At 46.7% G+C, this 27,411-nt stretch overlaps 2 protein-coding genes and 1 long non-coding RNA gene across 8 annotated transcripts in view; 2 read left to right on the top strand and 1 right to left on the bottom strand.

Moving 5' to 3' along the window:
• Positions 1 to 5,635, top strand: part of NBR1 (NBR1 autophagy cargo receptor) — a 29,012-nt gene extending 23,377 nt beyond the window's left edge. For all 3 annotated transcript variants that reach the window (XM_077917535.1, XM_077917534.1, XM_077917533.1), the window contains exons 20-21: positions 1,507 to 1,612; positions 3,687 to 5,635. In XM_077917535.1, coding sequence (XP_077773661.1) covers positions 1,507 to 1,612; positions 3,687 to 3,866 — 286 coding nt within the window. In that variant the 3' untranslated portion in view covers positions 3,867 to 5,635. The remainder of the gene's footprint in view (positions 1 to 1,506; positions 1,613 to 3,686) is intronic.
• Positions 1 to 27,411, bottom strand: part of LOC144325148 (uncharacterized) — a 197,776-nt gene that overhangs the window by 99,693 nt on the left and 70,672 nt on the right. The window lies entirely within an intron of this gene.
• On the top strand, positions 8,614 to 24,017 carry TMEM106A (transmembrane protein 106A). Of its 4 annotated transcripts, none has more exons than XM_077917532.1 (10): positions 8,614 to 8,839; positions 12,697 to 12,776; positions 14,858 to 15,068; positions 16,178 to 16,427; positions 17,510 to 17,573; positions 17,710 to 17,869; positions 19,564 to 19,704; positions 19,789 to 19,832; positions 21,371 to 21,424; positions 23,106 to 24,017. In XM_077917532.1, the coding sequence occupies exons 4-10, from the start codon at positions 16,190 to 16,192 to the stop codon at positions 23,227 to 23,229; spliced, it is 825 nt and encodes a 274-aa protein (XP_077773658.1). In that variant the 5' UTR covers positions 8,614 to 8,839; positions 12,697 to 12,776; positions 14,858 to 15,068; positions 16,178 to 16,189; the 3' UTR covers positions 23,230 to 24,017. The 4 variants fall into 4 exon arrangements, with proteins under 4 accessions (XP_077773658.1, XP_077773655.1, XP_077773656.1 ...); XM_077917529.1 differs by having other exon boundaries at positions 8,616 to 8,839; positions 16,174 to 16,427; XM_077917530.1 differs by having other exon boundaries at positions 8,616 to 8,847; positions 16,174 to 16,427.

The following is a 27,411-nucleotide window of genomic DNA, read 5'->3' as shown; positions in this document are numbered from 1 at the left end:
TGATCTCGTTGGCAAGTGGTATCTGTCCTATTTTTCGCTGAAAAATAAGTGTCTGTTTCTGTATGCTTTGAGATCCCCTCCCACTCCTACCCAAAATGCCCACTGACAGCTGTGTAAACTTAATTTATGCTAGTCAAGGTGTGCTCATTGAGTTGCAAACTGCACCGTGCAAGTACGTAGGCTGGCAGTGACATTTTTATGAGAGATGTCTGTTGTTCATAAGCGGACTTGTACCAATAGCAAATAGATTGGTATCATCTGACTATCATTCTTGGTTTTACCTGCCTTGTTTCTTTCTTTGCATCTTATTGCTGTTTTGTTGTATTTGTCTTATTGTTAGTCTCCCCTGAGCACCATTTTGGTAGAAAGGCAGGATTGAAATTTAACAAATAAAAATTTGGCCCATAGTGGGAATTCAGCAACTTGAACACAATAGTTTTTGTTTTTTTAATAAGGCGCAAGCTTCTAGCTAATATGGCTGCTAGGATGGGCATGAAAATGAATGGGAAATGCCTTGTGAAATCTCAGAGAGGACGATTACTTCTTTTCATTTAATACCCAACCCCTTTTCTCTAGAACTTTTAATCTGGCATGCAAAGGGTTCCTGGGCACTTGTTCCATCCAGACATAAAACCTTCAGCAAGTTTTCTGTATTGTATTCATTCTGTGGAATCTCCAAGTAAAAGGCTCTAGTATCAGGGTTGGAGATCTGCTGCCATTCTAAGTATAATGGAACCTCGTGTTATGGACAGGATCCATTCTGGAGGCCCGTCCGTAACACGGAACTGACGCGAGCCGAAGCGCCGTGTCTGCGCATGTGCGCAGCATGATTTAGCGCTTCTGCGTGAGTGGCAAAACCCAGAAGTAACTCGTTCCAGTACTTCCGGGTTGCCGCGGTACGCAAGACAAAAACACGTAACCTGAAGTGGACGCAACATGAGGTATGACTGTAGATTATATCGATCTAGATGAACCACCTGCCCACCTAGCAATTTGAAAGCACGTCAGAGTGCAAGTAGATAAATAGTTTACCTTCCTGGCGGGAAGGTAAACAGTGTTTCCATGCGCTGCTCTGGTTTGCCAAAAGCGACTTAGTCATGCTGGCCACACGACCCGGAAGCTGTACGCCGGCTCCCTCGGCCAATAAAGCAAGATGAGCACCGCAACCCCAGAGTCGTCTGCGACTGGACCTAATGGTCAGGGGTACCTTTACCTTTACCTTTAGATGAACCACTAGGCTTATTTGGTATAACACACTGTCAAATGCTGGTAAAGTCCACAGGATCATGGTTTTCTTAGTACAGAATATTTATTTATTTAGGCTCAGGCACAGAAGACAGAAATCCTCCCTTTTAGCATTCTCTTTTCCTGAAAGGTTTGGCCCAAGCAGTGCATCCCATTTTCCTTACCGTTAAGCCAGACCCTAGCATGTGCCCTGTTAAGCCACCCCGCTCGGTTCTTTTACTTTTGTTATTTATGTCCTTTAATTGCAACTTAACTCTGCAGGCACACCCATGGGAACAGCCTCGCTGGTGACCTCGTGAAAGGGGCCTTGTCAGTGGCTGCCTCTGCTTACAAGGCGCTGTTTGCTGGACCGCCAACCGTGGAGCAGGTAGGCAGCTCCTTAGGTTGATAATGCTCCCTCTGGAATGGGCGAGAAAGGGATCGGAGCAGAGTTTGCATATTTTGTCTCTCCACAGCCGCACTGCAAGTACAAATTTGGTGTTATGTTCACGTGAAAACAGGCTTCTAGCTTTTGTGGCTGCAAAATGAACTTGAGAACATGTGGCACCAGGGATTGTTATGTCCAGGAGCTGGCCACCAGATAAATATTTCACGTTTATATGTTACTTGGGATGACAAGAAGGAGTATGTCCCCGTAGTCAGATTAGACTTCCTCTGATGGAAACCTGGACAGAAAATAGGGAAGTTTGTTGTTGGGCAGGTAGGTGAAGAGGTCAATTGCTGGTGTCTCGCACTGGATGGCTCAAAAGACTCCGGATTTGATGCTGTGATCGCCAGGATGTTGAAAGCTCAACCTTGTAGTTGTGGATTCCTTGGAAGCCGTGGGCTATCAGGAAAAGCAAGGAGGAGGGTAGCTTCCTAAAACAAGGATTGGGATCACAAATGCTCACATGGGCCTTGCCCATCTGGAGAAGCCATTTTGAAATGGTTTCAGAAGACCTGCAGCATCACACAGATGGCACCTTGGCTCCAGCAAGTTGGTGCTGTATCATTTCATTGGGACAGTCACCTGCCTTGTTCTGTCAGACTGCAGCCATGAGCTGCTTTGTTCTTTGGACTGGTTGCCACTAGCCTCCTGTGTCTCACCATGCTCCAGAACCAGAGCTGAAAACCTTACTTGCTCCCATTGCATTCTGGTTGACTGGTGCTCTCTCTTCACTTTGACGACAGCTGGGCAGTGGGAGAAGCAAGCACACGCAGTCCTCCGTCCTGTTAAAAATTAATAGATAGCGATTGGGAAAGGAACTTGGCTGTGTGAGCAAAGGTGCAGCTACCTTCCCACCCGCTCTATGCAGTCAGAGAGGAGAGGAGATGGGGAGGGTAGAAAATGTCCTGTCATACCTGTAGTTGGCAGCAAGGATTCCAGAAATCCCTTAAATCGCAAAGGTAAAGGACCCCTGACGGTTAAGTCCAGTCGCAGACGTCTCTGGGGTTGCGGCACTTGTCTCGCTTTACAGGCCGAGGCAGCCGGCATTTGTCCGCAGACAGTTTTTCTGGGTCATGTGGCCAGCATGATTAAGCCGCTTCTGGCACAATGGAACACCGAAACCAGAGCAGCGCACAGAAACGCCGTTTACCTTCCCGCCAGAGCAGTACCTATTTATCTACTTGCACTTTTTGACGTGCTTTTGAACTGCTAGGTTGGCAGGAGCTGGGACCAAGTAACAGGAACTCACCCCGTCACAGGGATTCGAACTCCCAACCTTCTGATCGGCAAGCCCAGGAGGCTCAGTGGTATAGACCACAGCGCCACCCGCGTCCCTCATAGTGCTGCAGAAATAGGCAGGATCAAAATGGAGGTGGTAGCTTCACCCACCAGAGTGATGTGAAAGCCTTCTGTTATTGAAATGCTGCTGACTGTGGAGTGAGTGGGAAGAGTAACCTGTATATTTTGTCCGTTGTGAAGATAAAATAATGGGGGGAAATTGGTTTCCTGAAGGAAAGGTGGTATATGAATTTAATTAATAATTGCCAAGATACAGTGGTGCCTCGCAAGACGAAATTAATTCGTTCCGCGATTTTTTTCGTCTTGCGAAGCACGGTGTCGGGAAAGTTTTGGAAAAGCTTCAAAAATCACCAAAGTCTTTAAAAACCTCAAAAAAGGCTACCACACCGCGTTCTATGAGTTGCTCCTCGAAGTCAAGTCGCAACTGTATTAACGGTGTTAAGAAAAAGGAAACAAACTTGCAAGACGTTTCCGTCTTGCGAAGCAAGCCCATAGGGAAAATCGTCTTGCGAAGCAGCTCAAAAAACCCTTTCGTCTTTCGAGTTTTTTGTCTTGCGAGGCATTCGTCTTGCGAGGTACCACTGTACCATCCTCTCCTGTGGGTGGTGGGGATTTATTTCATGGGTACAGATTGGGAAAAGCATTGGCAGAAAACCCTAGATGTAAGCATGCACATTTCCTTGTTTTGATCGTTCTCCTCCTTCCATCCTTCAAGGCTCTTCCTGTGGCCACCGAGGAGCAAATGAACCCCTTCCTAGCCAACCTGAGCGAGATGGGCTTCTGCGACAGGCACCTTAACCTCAGGCTGCTACGGAAACACAACTGTGATATTTCCCAAGTTGTCACTGAGTTGCTGCAACTGAGTCACAGCGATTGGTACGAAAACCAGTATTGAACCTATTCCCTCACCGTGCTCATTAAAACCTGAGCAGTAAATGGCACCAGCAGCTTCCAGCTCCCTTCTGTTCCAGCACAGCAGAGATGGCTTGGCTTCTGTTTCCCATTGCATCATGGTTCGTCACCACCACGACCACCAGTATCCAATGACTCGGGCACTAGGATTTCTTTAAAACACTAAGGTTCCTTCCCCCAACTGGTATAATTCCAGATTTTGTTGTAGTAAAACGAGGTGAATGTACACACGAAATACAAGTGAGCTGTGTTCCTAAGAATTTTAGGGCTTTCGTTCCTGAGCGGCAAGCAAGTAAGAACCAGAGACTTGAGGGGCCTTCCTGTATTGTATCTGCCCATCTCCATCCAGCGGTGGAGCTAAACTAAAGACCAGCTCTTCCACATTCTGTCCTCTCATGAAGGCGGTGGGTGGAGCCGTTTGTCCTCTAGTTTTGGAATCATCCTGCATTTTGTTGGAGCAATAATTCCACCAGCATTTTCATGTTGTGTTTTGCAGACGCTACCTTAAAATGCATTCGTCATAGTCTAGCCGTTGCCGTTCTTGGCCAGTCCCGTCAAAACCTAAATGCTGCTATTTGCTGTTAGTTACTGGGAGTGAAATAGACTATGAAAGGAGCAAAGTCGGTAGCAAGAATGGGTGGGTGGTTCGCCATAAAAATACCAAAACAAAGAGCAGTTGCTCCTCCTGTGTAAATCTTTAGAGGTATTATTAATAGCTATCATAACTTAAGTATTTGATTGACACATGGTCAAGACGTGCTTGGTGGGGGAAACGACACAAAACTATTTTTGTAGACCCATTCCTCCTGTTTAGATGAATAGACTCTCACATACAAGATTTCTGTCCCACCCTGCCCAGCCAATGGACCAATTTTTTTGGGGGGGGGGAATGCACAGTTTTTAACAAACGTTGATTCAATTTAAACATGCTAATAAAGCCCTTAAATACGCATTTGCATAATTTTGAGCATAAAAGAACATGAGGAAATGCTGGATCAGAGATGGCATTATGGGAGGAAGTTTCCTCCATCCCATCAGGGAAAAGAGACGGAAGAAAGTTCTGCCCAAACCCCATGGAATAAACAGGATGTGTGCCCATTCCAACTGGATTATTTAGCTCTCAGGTGCTCCTTTGATTTTTCAAACAATATAAAAAGAATGGCTGCTATCGTTTAAAAACGGAGATGTGGCTGAACCTATACCTGTTTTTTTGTGCGGTGGGGTAAACACAGGTCTGGTTTTTTCCTGTGACTTTGGGCTAATATGATTGGGAGGGAAAATTCAGAAATGATGGAAGCAATTAAGACCCCTTTTTTGCTTTAGAAGAAGGAAAATGAAACGAAACACCCACTTCTGCAGTGCACTGCCTTTCCCCACCCTCATTTAACTTGTGCATGGAAAGCTACATATCTCTCTGATCAGAGAGCTCCAGATTAGGACTTATTTTGCTTTGGGTTGATGGGTGAGAATCTTGGTATTCCTAGGTAGATCATATTGTTTGACTTGAATTAGTTCTATTGCTACCAATCCTATTGGCAAACCTCTTGTTAACCCTGGTAGAGAGATCTTTCTTTTTAGGTTTCATAAAAGCTGAACTTTTCTTTCGTTGGCTTCATATACTTTATGAGAGGGGTGCATGGATGATAATTTTAAAAAGTGCAAATATTATGATCTTTGTATATTGCTTAGAATAAACACTTTGAACAGTCTTTGGGGTGTGACAAATGTTAAAATAAAGTATACATTAAATAAGCAGCCTTGCGTTTATGAAAATAAAACCAGCTCACCAAACGTTCCTTGCTGGATGGGGTTTATGAGGGAAACCATTCTTAACCTTATTTCGAGAAAAGTGACTTCCACTGAAATGAAACATTTCAAGTAAAATTGGGGTGGCAGGGCTTCTCGGGTGAGGCACACTTGTTTATATTCAATGGCAGTAGGTCTAGTGCTTTTTTTCAGCTGGGGCGCATTTCTGGCACTTCTCAGGTGGGTACCATTGAGGACTGGCACACACAAACCCCAATTCCCCTTCTAAGAAGTCCAAAAAACAAACATTTCAAATAAAAATGGAAGCTGGCCAGCATGGGCGAGTCTACAATTTTTTTATCTACGACTTCACCTAGCTCCTAGCTGCAGTTGGTCAAGCTGCGTGGCGGGGCCAATTCGTATTTCCTTTTCTTCAGCCCGTCTCCCATGGAGCAGCGATGGGCTTTAAAGTTTTCCACCCAGGCCTCTGTCATTGCCCAAGCATGCATTTGCGCAAGGCTCCTTCCAAGCTGCCCTAGCTATCCGTCTGAACCTAAGAGGAGAGAGGCGGGGAAACATTTGACCTGCACCAGAACCAGAGGCTACCCGTAAACCAGTTAAAGGGACAGCTTGCCTTGGTTTTTAATACCGGGCACTGAATACAGCTGTTCTCAAACTGGCATTTGTTCAGGGCTGTCCCGAGTCGCCCGGCAACTTACTGTAGTGGTAGTAGTAATAGGAATAATAATAATAAAATTAATTTTATTATTTATACCCCGCCCATCTGGCTGGCTTTCCCATAACAACTTCATAGTGAGTCCTGGCACCTATTTTTCTGGGGGGGGGGGGGACATGGAGTAGGTCTGAGGATTTGCTTACAAGAAAACAACATTACGCTGAACAAGCGTCGTATAAAAGGTTGCCTCTCCCCTTGCCACCAGAGGTGCTAAGATAATTTAAGTGCTGCCTAAATGCATGGCACTCTGTTGTTTTGCTCAAGCCCAGCACCCCTGAACCCAGAGCCAGAGGTCTGTGGGAGCTCTGTACATGTACATGTGTCTCAGGAAACAGCAGTGGGAATACTTTTCAAGTAATGTATCCCTGGGTTTTTTAAGAGAGCTTCTGAAACTTCTCTCTTTAAAAAAAAAACCACACAAAAACTCGGCAGATTGTTTTCTAGATGCACAATCCACTGTTGAAAAGAAGTGGGGAAAGCACAACAGTCAACAAACTAAGCAAACTGCTTCAAATATCCTCAAGGGTTGACTTAAGGCAAGGCCAAACCTAGCCCTCCAGATGTTTTGGGACTACAATTCTCAACATCCCTGACCACTGGTCCTGTTAGCTAGGGATGGTGGGAGTTGTAGTCCCAAAACATCTGGATGGCCAAGTTTGGCCATGTCTGACTGTCTTAAGCAAACCAAGGAACAGTTTTTATAGCACAAGTGTTTAATAATTAGCTGGCTCTTTGATGGGGAGAACAGAGACTTAACCACATAAAGAGCTTCTTATATTTCTGTCGGTGGCAGCGAGGTAACCAGATGCACACAACTGGAAGAGTTTGGGCAGTTTACCAAGAGCGATGATAAATTTGGTCCATTGCTCCGATGGAGAAACTTGCCAACCGAACGCAGGCTTCAAAGGGACAACAAAAACAATTATTGAGATTTGGTACACGTTTATTGGTAAGCCTAGTTTACAACTGCCAGGCACACATAGTAATCTTTGGCAAAATGTTATTAACTCTTGCATTATTATTATTTTCAGGAGCAGGGTGGGGTGGGGGAGACCTTACCTTTGTTTTTGTCATTATTATTTACTTGCAATAAAATTACAAAACATAATTGGGTGCTGTTTTGACCTTTGAAAGCCCCCAATAGCCTGGACTTGGGCAAGCAGCTCCTCTCATAAGCATTCATGTCAGGTGAGATGAATTTGCTTCCCAAGATCAGGACTGGACAGGTTTGGGGACTTCTCTGCCATAGCATGCCCTGCAATTTCTTGCACCTAGCTTGTGTCTGAATGAATATTGTTTATAGTGGTTTTAGAAGTATTGGCAGAAAGAACAAGATGTAATCAAGATATTAAAGGTAGAAGAGTGGGACAGAGACAATATAAATTAAAAGCATTTGCAGATGATGTGGTGATATCGGTAGAAGAACCAATAGAGTCAATCACAAAAGTATTACAAGGGATAAAAAAATTGGTGAGATAACAGGTCTTAAGATTAATAAAGATAAAACCAAACTATTGGTTAAGAATATGAATGATGAGAGTAAAAATGAATCCAGATGCATCTGGATTAAAGATTGGAAGGTGCAGACATAATGAGGAAATTCCATGGGAAAGTCTGGGTTGCTCAATTTCCTCTCAGAGCAGTGAGAGCAACTGGAAGGACGGCTTTGCCCAGTTGCCATGGCTGCCCTCCAGGTGAAAAAGAGGACTTTGGAAGGAGCATAAATGGAGTGAGGAAAGGGGTTTATGTTCTGAATTGAGCGCAAAAAAAGAAAATAATAGTAGCAAAGGGGGTGGGGGAGAAAGCGAGTGAAAAACTAAACCTGGAACACTTCAGGCCATTACCTCAGTTACAAGTTGAGAAGCGAATCTCAAATGCCTTAAAAGACGGTTTAAAAACCGAGTATAGGCATTTTCGAAACGCGCCAACCTTCACGCAGCCTAGGGCCGCTGGTAGATGCTGGCCAACCATGACGTGGGAAAGGGCAACGACACGCATCTTCGAACCCCGAAGGCGACTTATTCGAAGCCGTGGGGCGATTCGCCCACGAAGCTGCGGCCGTCGCCATTTATGGACCAGGGGAGAATATAACGCTACGACGCCTTTTGCGGGAGGCTTTACTTTCGAGTAAAGGGCGCCGAGAGCCCCACCACCACCACGCTTACTCGCGAGTAAATGCCAGCGGCGTGGCCGGACTAGCCGTGCTTTTTTCGGGGCGAAAGCCTGGCAGGGTCCGAGCTCGGCTTCCCCCCCAATCTGAAATTAAGCACCGGCTAAAATCAGTCGCTGAGGGGAAAGCCGAGAGCGGGCCGCCGCCATCGCCCCCTTCTCGGGCGGGAAATGCCCGCCGGGGGTGGAGCCGCTCTTGGTGGCCGGAGGAGGGCGAGGCGCCGCCGGTTTTCGCTTTCGTTTCGCTCCGGAGTCAGTCCGCCGGACGCTGCAGCAGCCTGGCCGCTCTCCTCAGGCGGGGCGCGGTGAGCAGGTGTCCCCCTTGGGTCTCCTCCGAGGGGCCGCGTGCGACCCCCGGCCCCTCGCCCCCTCGCTTCCTTCCCCTGCTGCCACTTTCTCCCCCTCTTCTTCTTTGCTGCGACCGTCCTGCCATTTCCTCTTTCTGGCTCTCGTTTTCTCTGCGCCTCGACAACCGGATCGTCCAATTTAAGCCCTTGAAACCGGGTCTGGGGAAAGGATCCCGATCCCTCCCCAAACAGGCACCCAAGAGCCCCCTTCCCTGCAGCACAGTCGGGCTGGCCGGGGAAGCGCATGTCGGCCTCGCCTTCCTTGGCCCTAAGGTGGCATTTTGCGAGGAGGAGGAACAATGGCCATTTTGCAAAGTTATTAACTGGCGACAACATGGCCTGGTTGAGCAAACCGGGGAACCAAACAGGGAGTAGTTAAGGTGCTTGCCTGGATGCGGCTGGAGGATGGATGGCGGGTCACAGATTGAGGTTGAATCCTGACAAGACAGGAGGATTGTTTCTGGGGTCAGGGGACTCCCTGGTCGTGAATGGGGCAACTGTGCCCCTGAAGGACCAGGTGCACAGCCTGGGCATAGCTGTCAACTTTCAGATTTGAAAATATGGGATCGGCAGACTCGCCTGTCCTGGGGACAGTCTACAGCAGGGGTCTGCAACCTTTAAGACAAAAAGAGCCACTTGGACCCGTTTCCGAAGGGGGGAAAAACTGGGAGCCGCAAAACCATTGCGACATTTAAAGCATGCGTGCCGCTGCCCTCCGATCTGACAGTGGGTGGGAAGGTGACGGCGGTGCGGTGCGTGACTAACGCACGCACCGCCCCCATGCGACGTCACAGCCAGTACAGCGCCCGCCACAGTGGGGAGTGTCGGGGCGCACAATGTGCCTCCTCCCCTCGCTAGTATCCGCCCCGGAGCCGCGGCAAAGATGTAAAAGAGCCACATGCGGCTCCAGAGCCGCGGGTTGCAGACCCCTGGTCTACAGGATATCTAACAAACCGGGATAGCAGTGGGAAGCAGCGGGAAACGGCGCTGGAATAAGGGAATTTCCCGCAAGAAAATGGAAGGTTGACAGCTATGCGCCTGGGAGTCATTTTGGACTCATAGCTGTCTGTGAAGGCACAGGTCAATTCTGTGTCCAGGGCAGCTGTCAACCGGCTCCACCTGGTACGCAGGCTGAGACCCTGTCTGCCCGCTGACTGTCTCGCCAGAGTGGTGCATGCTCTAGTTATCTCTCGCTTGGACTACTGCAATGCGCTCTATGTGGGGCTACCTTTGAAGGTAATCCAGAAACTACAACTAATCCAGAATGTTGCAGCTAGACTGGTGACTAGGAGCGGCCACCAAGACCACATAACACCAGTCTAGAAAGAAGTTTCTGAGAGAGACGCGGGTGGCGCTGTGGTCTAAACCACTGAGCCTCTTCGGCTTGCCAATCAGGAGGTTGGCGGTTCGAATCCCCGCGACGGGGTGAGCTCCCATTGCTCGGTCCCAGCCCTGCCAACCTAGCAGTTCAAAAGCACATCAAAGTGCAAGTAGATAAATAGGTACTGCTCCGTAAACGGCGTTTCTGTGCGCTGCTCTGGTTTTGGTGTTCCATTGTGCCAGAAGCGGCTTAGTCATGCTGGCCACATAACCCAGAAAAACTGTCTGCAGACAAATGCCAGCTACTCTTGGCCTGTAAAGCGAGATGAGCACCGCAACCCCAGAGTCGTTCTGACTGGACTTAACTGTCAGGGGTCCTTTACCTTTACCTTTTTACATTTCCGAGCACAATTCAGAGTGTTGGCACTGACCTTTAAAGCCCTAAACGACCTTGGCCCAGTATACCCGAAGGAGCGTCTCCACCCCCATTGTTCAGCACTTGAGGTCCAGCTCTGAGGGCCTTCTGGCAGTTCCCTCATTGCAAGAAGTGAGGTTACAGGGAACCAGGCAGAGGGCCTTCTTGGTAGTGGTGCCCGCCCTGTGGAATGCCCACCCATCAGGTGTCAAGGAGATGAGTAACTAACTTTAAGAAGACATCTGAAGGCAGCCTTGTATATGGAAGCCTTTTAATGTGTTATTTTTTTAAAAAAATAAATTATATGTTGGAAGACCCACAGAGTGGCTGGGGCAACTCAGTCAGATGGGTGGGATATTATTATTATTATTATTATTATTATTATTATTAATTGGTGTTATGGAGCCCTAGGCCTTCTCTTTTACAGGGTACTGTGCATTACTTCAAAATGTAGTAAGCCAGCCTCCTTTATTTGGGTTTTGGTCTCCTGAATGGGGCTTCAGCCAGTTGAGATTCCTGCATTGCAGGGGGTTGGACTAGATGACCCTTAGAGTCCCTTCCAACTACGGTGGTACTTCGGGTTACAGACGCTTCAGGTTACAGACTCCGCTAACCCAGAAATAGTACCTCGGGTTAAGAATTTTGCTTCAGGATGAGAACAGAACTCTTGTGCAGCAGCAGCGGGAGGCCCCATTAGCTAAAGTATCTCAGGTTAAGAACAGTTTCAGGTTAAGAACGGACCTCCAGAACGAATTACCGTATTTTTCGCTCTATAACACGCACCAGATCATAACACGCACATAGCTCTTAGAGGAGGAAAACAAGAAAAAAAAATTCTAAACGAAATAGTGGATATATGATTTTTGTGGTTCATGCTGTGGCCACAGACATGTGATCTGACAGTGAGTTTGGAGTAGCCCAATCCAAAAATCCTGAGGATCCATGTGGATCCATGCTTTGTAACCACGGAGGAGGGAAGGAAGGGGAACCATGGATCCTCTGCTCACGACTGCAGCAGATCCCCCCTGCCACCCGCAGGCATTCGCTCCATAACACACACAGACATAGGCGCCGACTCCATGGGGCTTGAGGGGGCCCGAGCCCCCTCAAAAATTCGTTTGGGGGGGCTCTGCCCCCCCAATAATCTCCGGCCCCCCTCCAGCAGAGCGCCATCGCCGCCCCTCCCCCAGCCCAAAATGCACAGGGAGGGGCGGGCTGCATGCCTCCTGCCCTCCCTCCCGAGCAAAAGCTCCACCCAATTTCCTTTGGAGCTGATTAATAGGCGCAGCACGCTCTCCCCTATTCGCTCACGAGGAGGCGGCGCCACTTTATTTGCATATTCATGAGCTTATTTATTATTCATGAGCTTTCCCGGGCCCCCCCAATATTTTTTATAAGTCCGCGTCCCTGCGCACAGACATTTCCCCTTACTTTCTAGGAGGAAAAAAGTGAGTGTTATGGTGCAAAAAATACGGTAAGTTCTTAACCTGAGGTACCACTGTACATTTCTATGCTTTTATACTACTACAGGCAGGAAGATAATCTCAGCCCCATCTAAAGCTACTTTTGCCAGCCGAAACCCCTTAATCTTTCCAAACAAGCTTCAAACTTGGTCACTCTTTGCTTTTCTGTCCACGTTTAGCTCCCCGCCCCCCTTTTTGGTCTATATCAGGCACGTCCAACTCCCAAGATACTGCCATCTACTCCCAGTATATAGAAAAGGCAGTGATCTACCCATTGGCATTTTGGGGGGGAGGGTTGACCAGAGTTGTCCACCGCTGACAATAGCACACAGCGCTACAGCAGCCAGAAGACAAATGAGCCCATCTCTTTGCCCTCCTTGCCGGGGAGGAAATAAACGTCAACGTGCCACACCTCCTATTATGGGTCCCGCAATCAACCTGTTGGACATGCCTGGTATCTTTCCAAGTAGGGTTGCCTTTTCATCAGCCTGGGATGTTCCTGGGCTTTATTTACAGCAGCTAATCTAAATTGTAGTGAAATCAGTAGTTAAAACTCTTCACAGTTTGAGGATGAAGTGTTACCACCTGCTAATGTTTTGTTAATCTGCTTGTTAAAGGCACAGTGACAGAGGTTGACTGAAGAGTTGGCAGCGCTACTCCCAAGCCTTCATGCTGCTTTCAGTGCTCATCCTGTGAGGTATGTGCAACCTGTATTTCTGGACAAAAAAAATTCCTTCCAGTAGCACCTTAAAGACCAACTAAGTTAGTTCTTGGTATGAGCTTTCGTGTGCATGCACACTTCTTCAGATATGTGCATGCACACGAAAGCTCATACCAAGAACTAACTTAGTTGGTCTTTAAGGTGCTACTGGAAGGAATTTTTTTTGTTTTGACTATGGCAGACCAACACGGCTACCTATCTGTAACTGTATTTCTGGGTTACCTTTCTAGTTGATTTTGAATTCTTGAATAGAAGGAACAGCTCAGCCCATTAAAACACAAAGAAGGGGGTAAGTTTCCTTTGTGTGTGAAGGAAGCCTGCCCCTTTTAAAAGAGCTGAATCTCTCCTGTAGTCAGTTTATAAAAAGAGTGTGTTTATCTAGAACTGCTCCTTTTCTAATCCCAGATATGCAGTACTTGTTCTGGCTGCTAAACCCTGCTCTCGGCTAGGCAGAGGTATTGAGAATCCACACTGTTTTAAAATAGAATAGATCAGCACAAGTTTTGGAACTGGGGGAAAGCTTTGCATAGGTTGAGAGATACTTTTCTGAATTGTGACGTTTTGTGAGCCGTGGCTCATATTGAGTCTGCAGTTTTTCCTTTTCGTTCTTTATAGAAGGCTGAGGAAACCACAGGTCGGCTAGGTTCTTGAGCAGGACTCTTATCTTGTCTAAGCCTTGTTATCACTGCTGTTGTTGTTTTGTTGTTTAGTCGTTTAGTCGTGTCTGACTCTTCGTGACCCCATGGAGCAGAGCACGCCAGGCACTCCTGTCTTCCACCGCCTCCCGCAGTTTGGTCAGGCTCATGTTTGTAGCTTTGAGAACACTATCCAACCATCTCATCCTCTGTCGTCCCCTTCTCCTTGTGCCCTCCATCTTTCCCAACATCAGGGTCTTTTCCAGGGAGTCTTATCTTCTCATGAGGTGGCCAAAGCATTGGAGCCTCAACTTCACGATCTGTCCTTCCAGTGAGCACTCAGGGCTGATTTCCTTCAGAATGGAAATCACTGAACCTGATTCAAAGCAAATGCCTCAATCAGCCCAGGTCAAAATCAGATTAACAGTTTAATATCTGAAGTTGTAACAGCTATGAAAGATAAACACTGCTAATTCATGTTAAAGTCAAAAGTTATAGTTCACTAAGTCAAAAGTCAACACTTTGCAGTTTCTAACACTGTGTATCTAGTAGCCTCCACAACTGGGAATGTTTGTAAAATATTTGAATCGGTAGAATATACATTTATTTTGTTGGTAAATTTGAGTTAGCAGGAGGACTTGCTGGAAAATGTTCTCTCTCCATTTCTACCCTGTTGAACTCATCTCTGTTTTTTTAAATACACATGTGACCCTACCCAGCAGAAATCCACGATTCCTCCTCTTCTTTTTCTTCTTTTTTATTTTCTTCTTTTTTTATTAAAGATTTTCTTGATTTACAAAAGTGTGTGCAATGTCTCTGTCTCGTATTCCCCCCCCCCCATGTAACATTTTTACAAATCAGTTTCATTTGTTGAGACATTAGGAAGAAAAGGGGGAAAGAGGTGGAGGGGGGGAGAGATGGGGAGGAGGGGGGTCGGGTGGCGATGTTTCTATTTTACTTACTATATGTAGGGTTTGGTGTCAGCGTCGCTTGTGCAGGTTCTCTGCTGTTCACTTGTGTTCCTTTGGTGGTGAGAGAGGTTGGGGTTGGCCTAGGGTGTGGTTATTCATTTGTAGTTGGCTGTGGTGGTCTTTGTTTTCGTGTGTGAGTGGGGTGGGTGGGTTTTTTGGATCAGGTTAGCCATACTGATTTGTATGCTGTTGGTGGATTTTTGTCCTTGTCTTGTTGGGCTGTGTATGTGATAAAGGGGAGCCATATCGGGGTGAAGATGTCTTCTTCTGTTTGTCCCCGTGTCAGTTTCAGTTTATTGGTTAATTCTTCTAGTAAGGCTGTTTCCCATACTATTTGGTACCATGATTCCTCTTCTGAGGGTAGGTGGGAATCAAACAGCAGTGCTTGAAACCTGGTGATAAATGATTTCTCTAATTTGTATCTCCCCTTTCTCTCTTCCCTGCAACCCAGTTTTCTTTTCTCCTCCTCCCCCAGTCATTCCTACTTTGCCTCCCCTAGATATGATTCGTGGCATTGAAAGGACTTCTTTAGAGGAAATGTTAAACATCTGACACTGGTTGGGGCCTGTTCTGGGAGTCTGCTAGTGTTTACCTCTGATACTTGGCCTAAGTAGGAACTTCTCGGAGTGACTTTTCCTTGCTCCTGGCTCCCCATCTCCCAGGTAAGAACTGTGCCCGCCTCAAGCTCCTTCCAATAAGTTAGGTTGATTATCCCTTCACACAGTTGCTGAAAGAAACTAGCCATGTGTTTAGCCAAGGGGGCAACGGGGAGGGGGCAGCTGCCCCTCCATATCAAGTAAAACAATACAAATACCAATCACATCAGTTCTGCCCCCCCCCCCCAAATCCTGGCTATGCCCACGAAGCCAGATGTTTTTAAGCCATATCTCCAGCTGCTTAAAACAACTACGTATTGGTCATTGGCTTGTTTTGCTATTGCTTTTATTACATATGTTGTGTTTTAATCTTGTGTTTTTTATGCTCTTGAGATCTATGGATGAAGGGCGGTATACAAACTTCATAAATAACAATAGCAATCAAGAATAAGTGCCTCTCACTGCAAACTCAGGCGGCAAGCGCTGACAGAAATTGAGAAACAAGAGGGATGAATTAACATGTTTTAGGGGGAACCTCAGTGTTTGCAGAACTACAAAAAGAAAAAGTTTTTTAAAAGCCTAACGTGAAGACTGAGCATACTCAGTCGCAACGAAACGTTAAATGTGAGCTGCTGAAGAAAAGCAGAAGACTGGGGAAGCCCTGCTTGAGCTTCTTACAGTTTATGGTTTCCTGAAGGAGGGGTTGGTTACCTGGCTGGCTGGCTAGCACCCCGAACAGGAACGCTCCACGTTGGGCAAAAGATTCCTGCATTGCAGGGGTTTGGACTAATGACTGTTGGATGCTGTATCTGACCAGAGGCAAATGTGGTATGAGCTATGCCCTAGGGGTGGGGAGCCTCAGGCCCATTGGCCAAATGTGGCCCTCTAAGCCTTCCTCTCTGGCCCTTGAGATTCTCCCCAGGCCACACCCCCTATCAGTCCTGCTTCTCACCCACCTTGATGTTTTTACATGAGTAGAATATGTGCTTTTATTTAAAATGCATCTCTGGGTTATTTGTGGGGCATAGGAGTTCGTTCATTCCCCCCCCCAAAAAATGTAGTCCAACCCCCCGCAAGGTCTGAGGGACAATGGACCGGACCCCTGCTGAAAAAGTTTGCTGACCCCTGCACAAGACCCCCAGATCTTCATTTATTAAAGTCTCTTTGTCAGACAGCATCCCTGAGCAATGGACAGAGTCCTCTCGTGGCTGAGGAAACTCTGCGGCAAGGAAGAGGCCGAAGAAGAAAAAGGAGAACGCGACTCGCTACGGGAGAAAAGTTCGGGTGATGAGGATGAAGCACCCTACTATGGCACCATCAACGGAGGCAATGCTGCGGAGGCGTCCTGCGCTCCTTGTGTTGGCGCTGCCAGCCGCGGCTCCGTCACCTGCCCTACGTGCCAAGGCACCGGGAGGATCCCCCGAGGTAAATTTCATCTCCTGACCTTGTGTTGCCCAGGTTCTTCCAAAGCTAATCCAGCCAGATCTTTCCAAGAAGCTGACAAGCAGCTCTTGAAGGCGCCAGCCTGTACAACCAGCTGATCCAGACATACTTAAAACAGCTGGGGTTTTTTTAAACAGACACGAATGTCTTCACAAGTTCTGCTACATCTTGCCTAGCCACTGTGATCCACGCGACGGTCACCTCCAGACTGGATTATTGTAACTCGCTCTACGTGGGGCTGCCCTTGAGACTGACCCAGAAACTCCAGCGGGTGCAGAATGCCGCAGCGAGACTCCTTACGGGGTCCTCACTGCGAGATCACATTCACCCGGTGCTATACCAGCTGCACTGGCTCCCGGTGGAGTACAGGATCAGGTTTAAGGTGCTGGTTTTAACCTTTAAAGCCCTATACGGCCTAGGACCCTCGTACCTACGGGACCGCCTCTCCTGGTATGCCCCACAGAGGAACTTACGGTCTTCAAACAAAAACATCTTGGAGGTCCCAGGCCACAGAGAAGTTAGGCTGGCCTCAACTAGAGCCAGGGCTTTTTCGGCTGTGGCTCCGATCTGGTGGAACACTCTGTCACAAGAGACCAGGGCCCTGCGGGACTTGACATCTTTCCGCAGGGCCTGCAAGACAGAGCTGTTCCACCAGGCCTTTGGCCAGGGCACAGCCTGACTTCCTCCCTCGGCAATCTTCGCGGAGCTCTGGCCCAATGGTTGCCAGAGGCTTGATTTAATTAATTTTATAATGAATGATTTTTAGAATGTTGTTTATGCTGTACTTTTGTACTGTTTTATTGTTGTTAGCCGCCCTGAGCCCGGCTTCGGCTGGGGAGGGTGGGATATAAATAAAATTTATTATTATTATTATTATTTATTAATAAGAAGGAAATGGCCCAAATTACATGCAATGTTCTGCATTGAGATGTACATACTCTTCTCTTCATTGGACCAGATCTGTGCTCCCCTGCATTGAGTGGTGTTTTCCAGACCTTTGCTTATTCTCTCTCTCTCTCTCTCTCTTTTTCTCTCTCTCCCTTCCTCCTCCACTCCCATTCCAGAGCAAGAACAGCAGCTGGTGGCCCTCATTCCATACGGAGACCAGCGGCTCAAGCCCAGGCGAACGTAAGTTCATTGTGTCTTAGTTGATGGTGCTCCCTGCCCTTCTTCCCGCCGTCTCCTTCCTAACTTTGCTGCCAGCAATCTGATTCTTTTGTGGCAGTTCTACTACTGCTAATCTGCCTTCCTCCTGTTTTTGCAGGAAGCTGTACGTATGTCTCACAGTGGCCATCTGCCTGCTGATGACAGGCCTCATGATGTATTTCCTGTTTCCACGCTCCATTGCAGTGGTCCCTGCCGGACTGAATTTCTCCTCTATATCCTTTGACAATTCTACTTACAGCATCACCCTTAATATGACTGTGAGTCCCTGGGGGTTGGATCGCATTGATGTCACAAAATCTCTCTATTTTCTTCCTAAATTGAGATTGTGATTAATGAAGTGTGTGGGTTGTTGTGGGGTGGTTGTTGTTGTTTTAATACAATTACTGGGCTCAGAGCTGCCTGGAAGATGGAAGATCTTGAGTTAGAGGGGCTTCTAGATCAGAGATCTCTGCAGCTTGGTTGTAACTGCGCTGTGTGCAGAGGAAAAATCCATTATGCCTATGAAAAGAGGCATCCTTTATCACCGCACATGTTCCAAGGCTGGGAAGTGACGTTCCAAGCAGGTTGTGGGACTCAACTTTGCCCCAAATTTAAGGCTTTATCTGTGGAACAAAGGAGCAGGTGACTAAAGGAGCCTGTTGTAAATGAGATTAGGAAAAATTAAAACTGCCTTTTTGTCTAGTCCAGGGGTCAGCAAACTTTTTCAGCAGGGGGCCGGTCCACTGTCCCTCAGACCTTGGGGGGGGGGAGGGGGCTGGACTATATTTTGAAGAAGAAAAATGAACAAATTCCTATGCCCCACAAATAACCCAGAGATACATTTTAATTAAAAGGACACATTCTACTCATGTAAAAACACGTTGGTTCCCGGACCGTCCGCGGGCTGGATTTAGAAGGCGATTGGGCTGGATCTGGCCCCCGGGCCTCAGTTTGCTCACCCATGGTCTAGTCCTTATACTCAGCACATGGCACACCATACAGACGTGGGCAGAAGCAAGCAACGTCCTATGGGCAAGCGTATTTCCATTTTTGCTTGTATCCATCTGTGCTGGATGAGTACAAGACACCCAGAGGGCACCAGATTGGTTTATACAAAAAGAGTGAAGTTTATTACACCTGAAACTGTTTCTGATCTAGTCTTGTCGTTGACTTTCCCTCCTGCCAGTCATTCCTTAGGATCAGGGATAGGGTCTCAAGTAGTACCTAACAGGAATCTTCTACTGGGCTTAACCTAGTCCAAATATCAAGGCCAGTTCCATGTTCTGTACAGAGCTTTGTACTGCGCAGAGCTGGTTCATGTTGGTCTCACGCATGGGTAGGCAAACTAAGGTCCAGGGGCTGGATCCGGCCCAATCACCTTCTAAATCCCGGCCCATGGACGGTCCAGGAATCAGCATGTTTTTACATGAGTAGAATATGCCCTTTTATTTAAAATGCATCTCTGGGTTATTTGTGGGGCATAGGAATTTGTTTATTCCCTCCCCCCCAAAAAAATATATAGTCCCCCCCGCAAGGTCTGAGGGACAGTGGACCAGCCCCCTGCTGAAAAAGTTTGCTGAACCCTGGTCTCACGGGACAGGTGAGGCCATATCAGATGGGTCACCTGATCTTTAGCATCTTCCTTTTCAGTGTGTCCAAAATACTTTCTGGATCCATTGTGAAAGCTCTCCTCCATGCCTTAATCATATTTCATCCAGACTTCCCTTTGCTCCAGGCCTCAATTCCTGCTGTATTCTCCTTCTCTGCCCCTGTGTGTTTATCTAATGGACAGACTGGGCATTCCACTTTTACTATGGCATCATACATTTGGATAGGGCGGCAGCAGCAGCAGGGTGCTAATTATGGGATAAATATTCAGTTGCGGTACAGATGGACACACATGTACCAAGATGTCAAATTTATCAACTCATCCCACGTAACTCATACTGCCTACCTGTCTTTCTCTCTCTAGAATATGCTGAATGTGACAAACAACAACTTTTACACTGTGCATGTGTCTCAGCTTGCTCTCGAAGTCTTGCACAAGGCACTGGTGATTGGGAAAAACACTGTGACGACACAGCTGGACATCAGACCTTTACATGGGGCTCAGGTGAGGACCATGCTAAAGTGTGTGTAACGGAGAAGCAGTAGACCAGCAGCCCAAATTAACTCACTCTTTCTTATTTATTTGTAGATGCATTACAGTGTCTCGAGTAAAATAATGGATAATAACACTTAGTAAGTATGTCTGTGAAATCTATCCCTGCACTTGGGGGGGGGGGGATCTCAATTCAATTTATGCTGTCAATTGATGGAATTTTTTTTTATAATGACTTTAACCAATTGTGGCTGGCAAACTTATATGTTTCAGACCTAAGGGAGCTGCCTTTGTTTAAAAAAATATCATTGAACAAATTGACTGCTTTTTAAGCGTGAATAACTTACAATTTCTTAAATGTTTCAATTTTAGAAGGAAATATCAGCATTTTTTAAATTGAGTTATATAATGCATAGTGTCCCCATTACAGTAATGTAGCACAGCTAAAATCGACTTTCAAATTAAGTCAGTTGAAGCCCATCAGTACTGCCCAAGATCCAGACAGATGGGCTAGTATCTGGTTAGTGGGTTACAGTGAAGGAAGAGGCACAGTGAGACTAAGTAGATGCTTAGGTATCTAAATCTATACTGTATTTTTGGCTCTATAGGATGCACCTTGTTTTAGAGGAGGAGAACAAGAAAAAAAAATTCTCCCCCTCTTTGCTCAGTGCCCCTTCAGCAAAGCAGCCGGAGAAACGGAGTCCCTTCCGTTTCTCCTCCCGCTTCACTGAAGGGGCGCTTTGCAGCTCTCCCTCTCTGCTGAAGCCAGAAGAGTCTTGCTCTCCAGGCTTCAGGAAAAGGAACCCACTTCAAAGAGTCACGGCTTCTCCCAGAGAATCCTGGGAACTGTAGTTTGTTAAGGGTGCCGCTGAGAGTTACGAGGAGTTACCCTCACAGACCCAGAGCTCCTTGGAGAGAGGAATTGATTGTTGAATCACTGCTTTAACTGTATAGTGCAGATGGGAGAGGGGGGAACTAAGGCAGAAAATTAGAACGGCAAAGAACTATATATCTATCGCTTGTCTGTGTTGCTGAGTGTGCTCCTCAATTAAAGAAATATCCCAGCTTCAGATCTTGAGTTGGGGTCTTTATGCAGTAACCGAGGGACTGACTTTTAATGTCAACCTGGAGACAGACCATTGCGAGGGACCGTGGGAACTTCAATCACACCTGTGTTACCTTTGTAGCGAATACATCTAGTCCAGCCCTGACTGGCAGCAGCTCCTGCCAAAAGGTCTTCCCAGTATTACTTCCTAATATATTTTTCAACTGGGGATGCCGAGGACTGTTGGTTGGCATCTGTCCATCTCAAGACACAATGGAGTGTGCCTCCAGGGGTGAAGTCAAACCACTGGAGAGTCACAGCGTCTGCTGTGGCTGCAGAGACCAGCAACATTTAACTGCTGCCTCCTGCATTGTTCTTGCTGCGGTAAAAGTGCTGACCTCCACATTTCCAATCAATACCATGTAGATTTAGCTTCGGGGTGTCAGTATTTCTTTCCAGCCACCTGTTTGCTGAGGACTGGACCTGTGAAATTCAGCATGCAGAACAGAGGCTCCGCCCCTGAGCTGTGGGCCTGTTTGTGACAAGAGACAGAAAAACCCATCCCCATTAAGTTCTGCGTGCAAAGTGTTGGCATAAGCAATCGAAAGCTAATTATCTTCCCTTCTCTTTCAGCAACATTTGCACGTGGTCCAAAATAAAAGTTCACAATGTTCTCCTGCACATACAGTAAGCGTCATTTCCTTGACAGTAATCTGACGAGTTTCTGCTCTCCCTCTCCCGCCCTGCTCCCTGCTCCATCCTCAGTGCTTTCCTCCGGCCAGTAGCATAGATTTCCCCATGACAGTCCCTTTCACCTGGCTGGGCGTTTTCTTCCCGCCGCCAGTCAATTCACGACACCTTTTAAGCTCCACTTTCTCCCTCTCGGTCCCAAGATCATGTCACCCTTCCCCAGAAGTCCTTGCACTGGCTCTACCAGCTTTCAATCTTTTAACGTTCTCCTCCTTGGCACCCTGATTCGTTCTTCTCCCCCTCTTTTCAATCCTACCATGCACAGCCTCGCTTTTCCACATACCTCTCGCAGTCTTCAGCAGTCTTACTCTCCTGTAAGTGCTGTGAATCTGGGCCCATAACCTGTTTTGGGGATACTGCCAGGGAGACGGAGGCATCAGGCAGGCCCCCAGTCGTCTCCAGATGATCACTGGTCTCCCGTGCAACAGCATCAGTCAATTAGCGACACGAGCCTCAGAGACATTCCAAGACCCGTGCACACCCTTTCAGCAGAGTCTCCACAACGGAAGATGCAGACAGGAGAGCATATTTATAGCTTTATTCAACGTAGATCAGAACAAAGGAAAAACATGACTGCTTGCCTCCGTGTCCAGGAAAACAGCTAGAACAAAAGCTATATACAGTGGTACCTCGCAAGACGGAAAACTCGCAAGACAAAAGGGTTTTTGGTTTTTTTAGTTGCTTCGCAAGACGATTTTCCCTATGGGCTTGCTTCGCAAGACGGAAACGTCTTGCAAGTTTGTTTCCTTTTTCTTAACACCGTTAATACAGTTGCGACTTGACTTCGAGGAGCAACTCATAGAACGCGGTGTGCTAGCCTTTTTTGAGGTTTTTGAAGACTTTGGTGATTTTTGAAGCTTTTCCAAAACTTTTCCGAAACCGTGCCTCGCAAGACGAAAAAAATCTCAAGACGAAAAAACTCACGGAATGAATTAATTTCGTCTTGCGAGGCACCACTGTACAAAATGGAAGTTCCCAGCGAGAACTGGAAGTAAACAGGCATGTGATACACAACAATTATGCCTGACCCTTTAAGGTGGAACGGAACTATCCTAACACAAACCCCGTTTGCTGCACTCCAGCCCCTTGGCCATCGGGCCCCCGTTGTGTTCATTTTTAAGTATTTATACTGTGCCTTTCAGCCCAAAGTGAAACAAAATTGCAGCTCCACCCAATTAATCTGCCCCTTGATCCCGCACTGTTTGAGGACCCCTTTGAGCTTCAAGGCCAGCCCCATCCCTGACTTTCCTCTTCCCAGAACAAACCTATCCACCCCCTTGCTTGCTCTTGTGTTGCCTGCCGGCTGGCTTTCCCCCTTCTGTGTCCCTACTGCTCACTGTCGGTCTCTTGCATCAGACTCCCATCTCTTCCTTGCTTATCTAATGTAGATTATTAGACCAAAGGGCAAAGGCTGGAATCATTTCTGTATCCTGTACAGTCCTGGGCCTGAACTCTAGACCTGAATTAAGCTGTGGTTGGAAACATGGAGGTGGTGAAGAGGAGGGCAGGGCTTTGTACGTCTTTGGTGGGTTGTGTCAGGTTGGGAACTAGACTTGGGGAAGTCATCACGGCTGTCAATTTGCAAACGTTTTGAGCTGGTCTTTCTCTCCCTCTGCAGGGGTACTGTGACTTGCTCATACCTTGCTCACTCGGAGCAGTTGGCCTTTGAAAACTACCAGTATGTGGACTGCAGAGGTAATGTCATGCTTCCTGGGATGTCCAGCTCCTCCTGTTCCCCATAGCTGCTGTGAACTCCCGGAGGAGAAACTGTTTGCCACATCTTCCGCCCTCTGCAATGAAATCGCAGCAGCAGCAACATTTTCATCCCTCCTGTAAACTGTGGGGTCAGGAAGGGAGAGGCGTTTCATTCAGTATTGCTAGTTCTGCTACTAAGAAGTGGGGCAGCCTCATCAGGATATAACAAGATTTGGGTGATGCTGTTTGACGTGTCTTGAGGGACCAGCAGAAATGCGTCTGATTGTGGAAGATAGAATCCAAGAAAAGCATGCTGGAGCTTTGGGATTTTGCACTGGAATTTGCATAGCTTTAGGCTGTGTGCGTCCAACGCCCACTGGCCAGATTGGATTGATCTTCTACAAATGTTTTCTGGCCTGAAGAAGTGCCAAGTGTGTGCTTTATGGGAAGGCTGGAGTTTACCTTTGAGGCAGTCGTTGTTCCAAACAATCTTCCCTCGCTAAGCAGCAGAGAACTATGGACTTTGCACTCTTTACTTGCACAGGCAAACACTGCTTCTAAATGAGGCTGTACTCATCTCTCATCCCACTGGCCTCCTCCTGACCATTGGATCAGCCCTTTGCAATGTGTGGTGGAGGCGGAGGAAGAGTACACAAAGGTTTTGGAAGTCACAAATGTATTATTCCATGTTCAAATCCTGTCTTTCTAAATGCACCTCTCTCTCCTGGGCAGAGTCGGGGACATAATAAAATCATGCTGACCTCCATTTTCTCTCTGTCAGATTGCACAATTCTCAAAAAAAGTACTCCAGAATAAATAGTTTCATGCATTGTTATTGGAGGCGGTGTGCTGTTGTTTATTTGCTTACACATTGTGATGGGAGATTTTTTTCTTGCTGCGTGTGTGCAGTGCTGCCTGGTGGCGAGTTGAAATTATTGCACAAGAGAACTTTGTAGATGAGAAGGAAAGATGTCTGATACTGTACTCTTAAGGCTGTGCGCACACCAGGGCAGGCATAGGCAAACTCAGCCCTCCAGATGTTTTGGGACTACAACTCCCATCATCCCTGACCACTGGTCCTGCTAGCTAGGGATCATGGGAGTTGTAGTTCCAAAACATCTGGAGGGCCAAGTTTGCCAGGGCAGTAATGTGCATGTGAGCTGCGTACATCTGATTTTTCAGTATGCGTTTTTTTGTGCACTTTTGCCCACAAATTTAAATCTCTCTGTTTCCCATCCACATTGGGCAGAGCTTGACTGGATGCATTTGTGGTGTGTGGTGTTGTCTCCTCCCTTCAATTGGAACTTTCCTGACTCCCATAAGTTCTGGAAATCTGAGATCCATTGTAGGTGTGCGTGCAGGTATTTGTTTACCTGTACACACATACACACACCTTTTTTAATTCAAAAAAATAATGTTTTGCCTCTAATTGCATGACAACAAACTTTCCACCCTAGCCGATGTTTCGTAGCAAAGGAGCCAGATTTTAATTTTAATGTTTTTTGAAATACAAGTTGTTTTTTTGTTCCACCAGATTTGTGCAAGATAGCAGCTCTCCCATCCCTCGAAAAGTGTTTTTTGGGGTAGAGAACCAGCAGCCCACCACCACCTCATGAGGCCTAATAACGACCAGGCAGGTGGAAGTACTGGCGCCCCCAATCTGCAGACCCTCCCAATACAGAGCGCTGTGAGTCAGCTCAGAGAAGAGCATGAAACTGTGCATTTAACACACAAGCACAACACACTAAGGCAGGACAGAGAAAGTGATTTGTGCAAGCCTGTTTCCCACACACACACCCTGCCCGCTTTTCCTTTCCTGCCTCCTGTACCTGCAAAGGCCATTTTTATTTTTATTTTTCATACATCATGTTTTTTTGAATGAGCGTTTTGAAAACAATAAATACTGCAAACGTGCCTTCTGCAGCGACGGATGGAGGTAGACACCCTGGAGCTAGTGGGGAAATGGCCAGGGCTGTGCTCAGCTGATGAGCAAAACAGAAGTGGGCATTTTGTCCTCAGAGTGCACTTAGTGTGGCAAGTCCCCACACTTGTTGCTTTGGTGCATCCCCGTTCAAAAAGCAAGTCATTTTACATTGGTTTTCTTTATCCAGATTGGAGAATTCCAAATTATTTGGAGGGAAAAGTGCAGGTTAGCCACTTGAATGAGGACGATATATGGATGGTGTGGAAGTTTGCATACATGGGATGCCCTGAGTCCACTTTAAACTGCCACGTGTACATGCCCCTAAGTAAGCTTCCTTCCACACCAGCCCTTTTCTATGAAACGGCTTTTGCTATGTTACATTTTACAGAGAGTCCAGAGGTGCAAATCTCTGCAACCCTGTTTGTATGTTTTTTTTCAGCCATGATTCGTAACGGATTCTATTTACTTTTGCAATAAAATGTGCAACTGCAGCACTGTCCTATGTGGAGTGGCAAAGATCTGAGGAAGCTTTTGGGGGCTCTTAGGCTTTTAATTGAAAGTTTCCTTTTTTCAGGTCCTACGTGTTTTATTAAAGGGACGCGGGTGGCGCTGTGGGTTAAACCACAGAGCCTAGGACTTGCCAATCAGAAGGTCGGCAGTTTGAATCCCCGCGATGGAGTGAGCGCTCATTGCTCAGTCCCTGCTGCCAACCTAGCAGTTCGAAAGCACGTCAAAGTGCAAGTAGATAAATAGGTACTGCTCCGGTGGGAAGGTAAAGGGCGTTTCCGTGCGCTGCTCTGGTTTGCCAGAAGCGGCTTAGTCATGCTGGCCACATGACCCGGAAGCTGTACGCCGGCTCCCTCAGCCAATAAAGCGAGATGAGTGCCGCAACCTCAGATTTGGTCACGACTAATGGTCAGGGGTCCCTTTACCTTTTACCTTTACGTGTTTTATTGCTTCTGGTTGATCAAGGCTGCAGGATTAGTGAAGAATAGCCTCTTAATGCCCTCAATGTTTCTGTTCCTGAAGGTGGGGTGATTCTTCTAACACCAAAATGAGGCTATTTTACTACTTCTTCTTTTTAAGATTAAAATGAGGAAGTCAATCATCAAAGCTACCCCCAGCCACTAAAAGTGACATTGGGGGAATTGAGGGACTATCCATTGTTAATCCCCCAGCTTCAATCAACCAGAAGCAACTAAAACGGGAGGGCTTGCCAACAGGAAACTCTTCATTCATGTTGCAGACAACCTTTCATAAATGGGAACTAGTTGTAAGTAAATACAGAAGAACCCTTGTCATGGGGAATGAGTATCACTGGGTTACTAGCATTACCTTAAGGAATGTGCAGAACCTGCATTTCAAATTCACTTCCAGCTAATCACAAACAAGCAATGCCACAGCAGGACTCTAGCATGGATGCAAGCAACCTAAATTCCTGCCCTAAGCAGCGACACCCACATTCTACCAAATTGTCTCCACCAGATCCCTCTCTAACCCTTTCTTCAAACCTCCCAAGGAAGGAGAACAGTGGACTCTTGTTCTGCCGGTGATATTTCCCCCTATTTAAATCTAGTTTCCTTTTAGTGCTGGACAACTGTTTGGCCACAACTTGCTGCGGTGATCTGTGCAGTTTTAGGAATAATGTGATCCACCCAACACCGCCCCAATTTAAGGTTGTGCAGTGGCTCAAAGTTTCAAGAGGAACAAACGTTTTTGAGAAACCCATAGAACAGGCATAGAACAAAAGAAATTACCGTGAAAATCCCTGAAACGAGAAATAATCGACTATAGAATAACAAAAATAAAAAAAACTCAAAAATAGGGCTATGGCGCTCCTTGCTGCTGATGTTAAAGAAAGGTATGAAAGCCTCGATGACAAGTTTTAAACAAAATGCTTCCTCGAGTTTACAAAGAAGTTTTAAACAAAACCCTGTTTAAAGTTGTAAACATAGCCCTGACTGCTGATGATTCTTTAACATCAGCAGTCAGGAGCGCTACAGCCCTGTCTTTGAGTCTGTTTGAAACTTAAAACCTCAGTTACTTAGTAGGGCTATGTTTAAAACTTGTCTGAGTCTCTGCCCAGTTTTTGAGTTTGTTTGAAACGTCAAACCTCAATTACTTATTGCTACTGCTTGGTTCTCTTAAATAGGGTTATGTTTAAAACTTTTTTGAGTTTCTGCCCTGTTTCTTGAGTTTGTTTGAATACTTTAAAACCTCAATTTCTTATCACTACTGCTTATTCTCTTAAATACGGCTATGTTTAAAACTTGTCATTGAGATTTTCATACCTTTTTTGTAAACT

The sequence above is a fragment of the Podarcis muralis genome, chromosome 13 (assembly GCF_964188315.1).
Source record: "Podarcis muralis chromosome 13, rPodMur119.hap1.1, whole genome shotgun sequence".
NCBI lineage: Eukaryota > Metazoa > Chordata > Lepidosauria > Squamata > Lacertidae > Podarcis > Podarcis muralis.
Note: the sequence above shows the minus strand (reverse complement) of the source record. Positions and strands in the feature narration are given on the sequence as shown.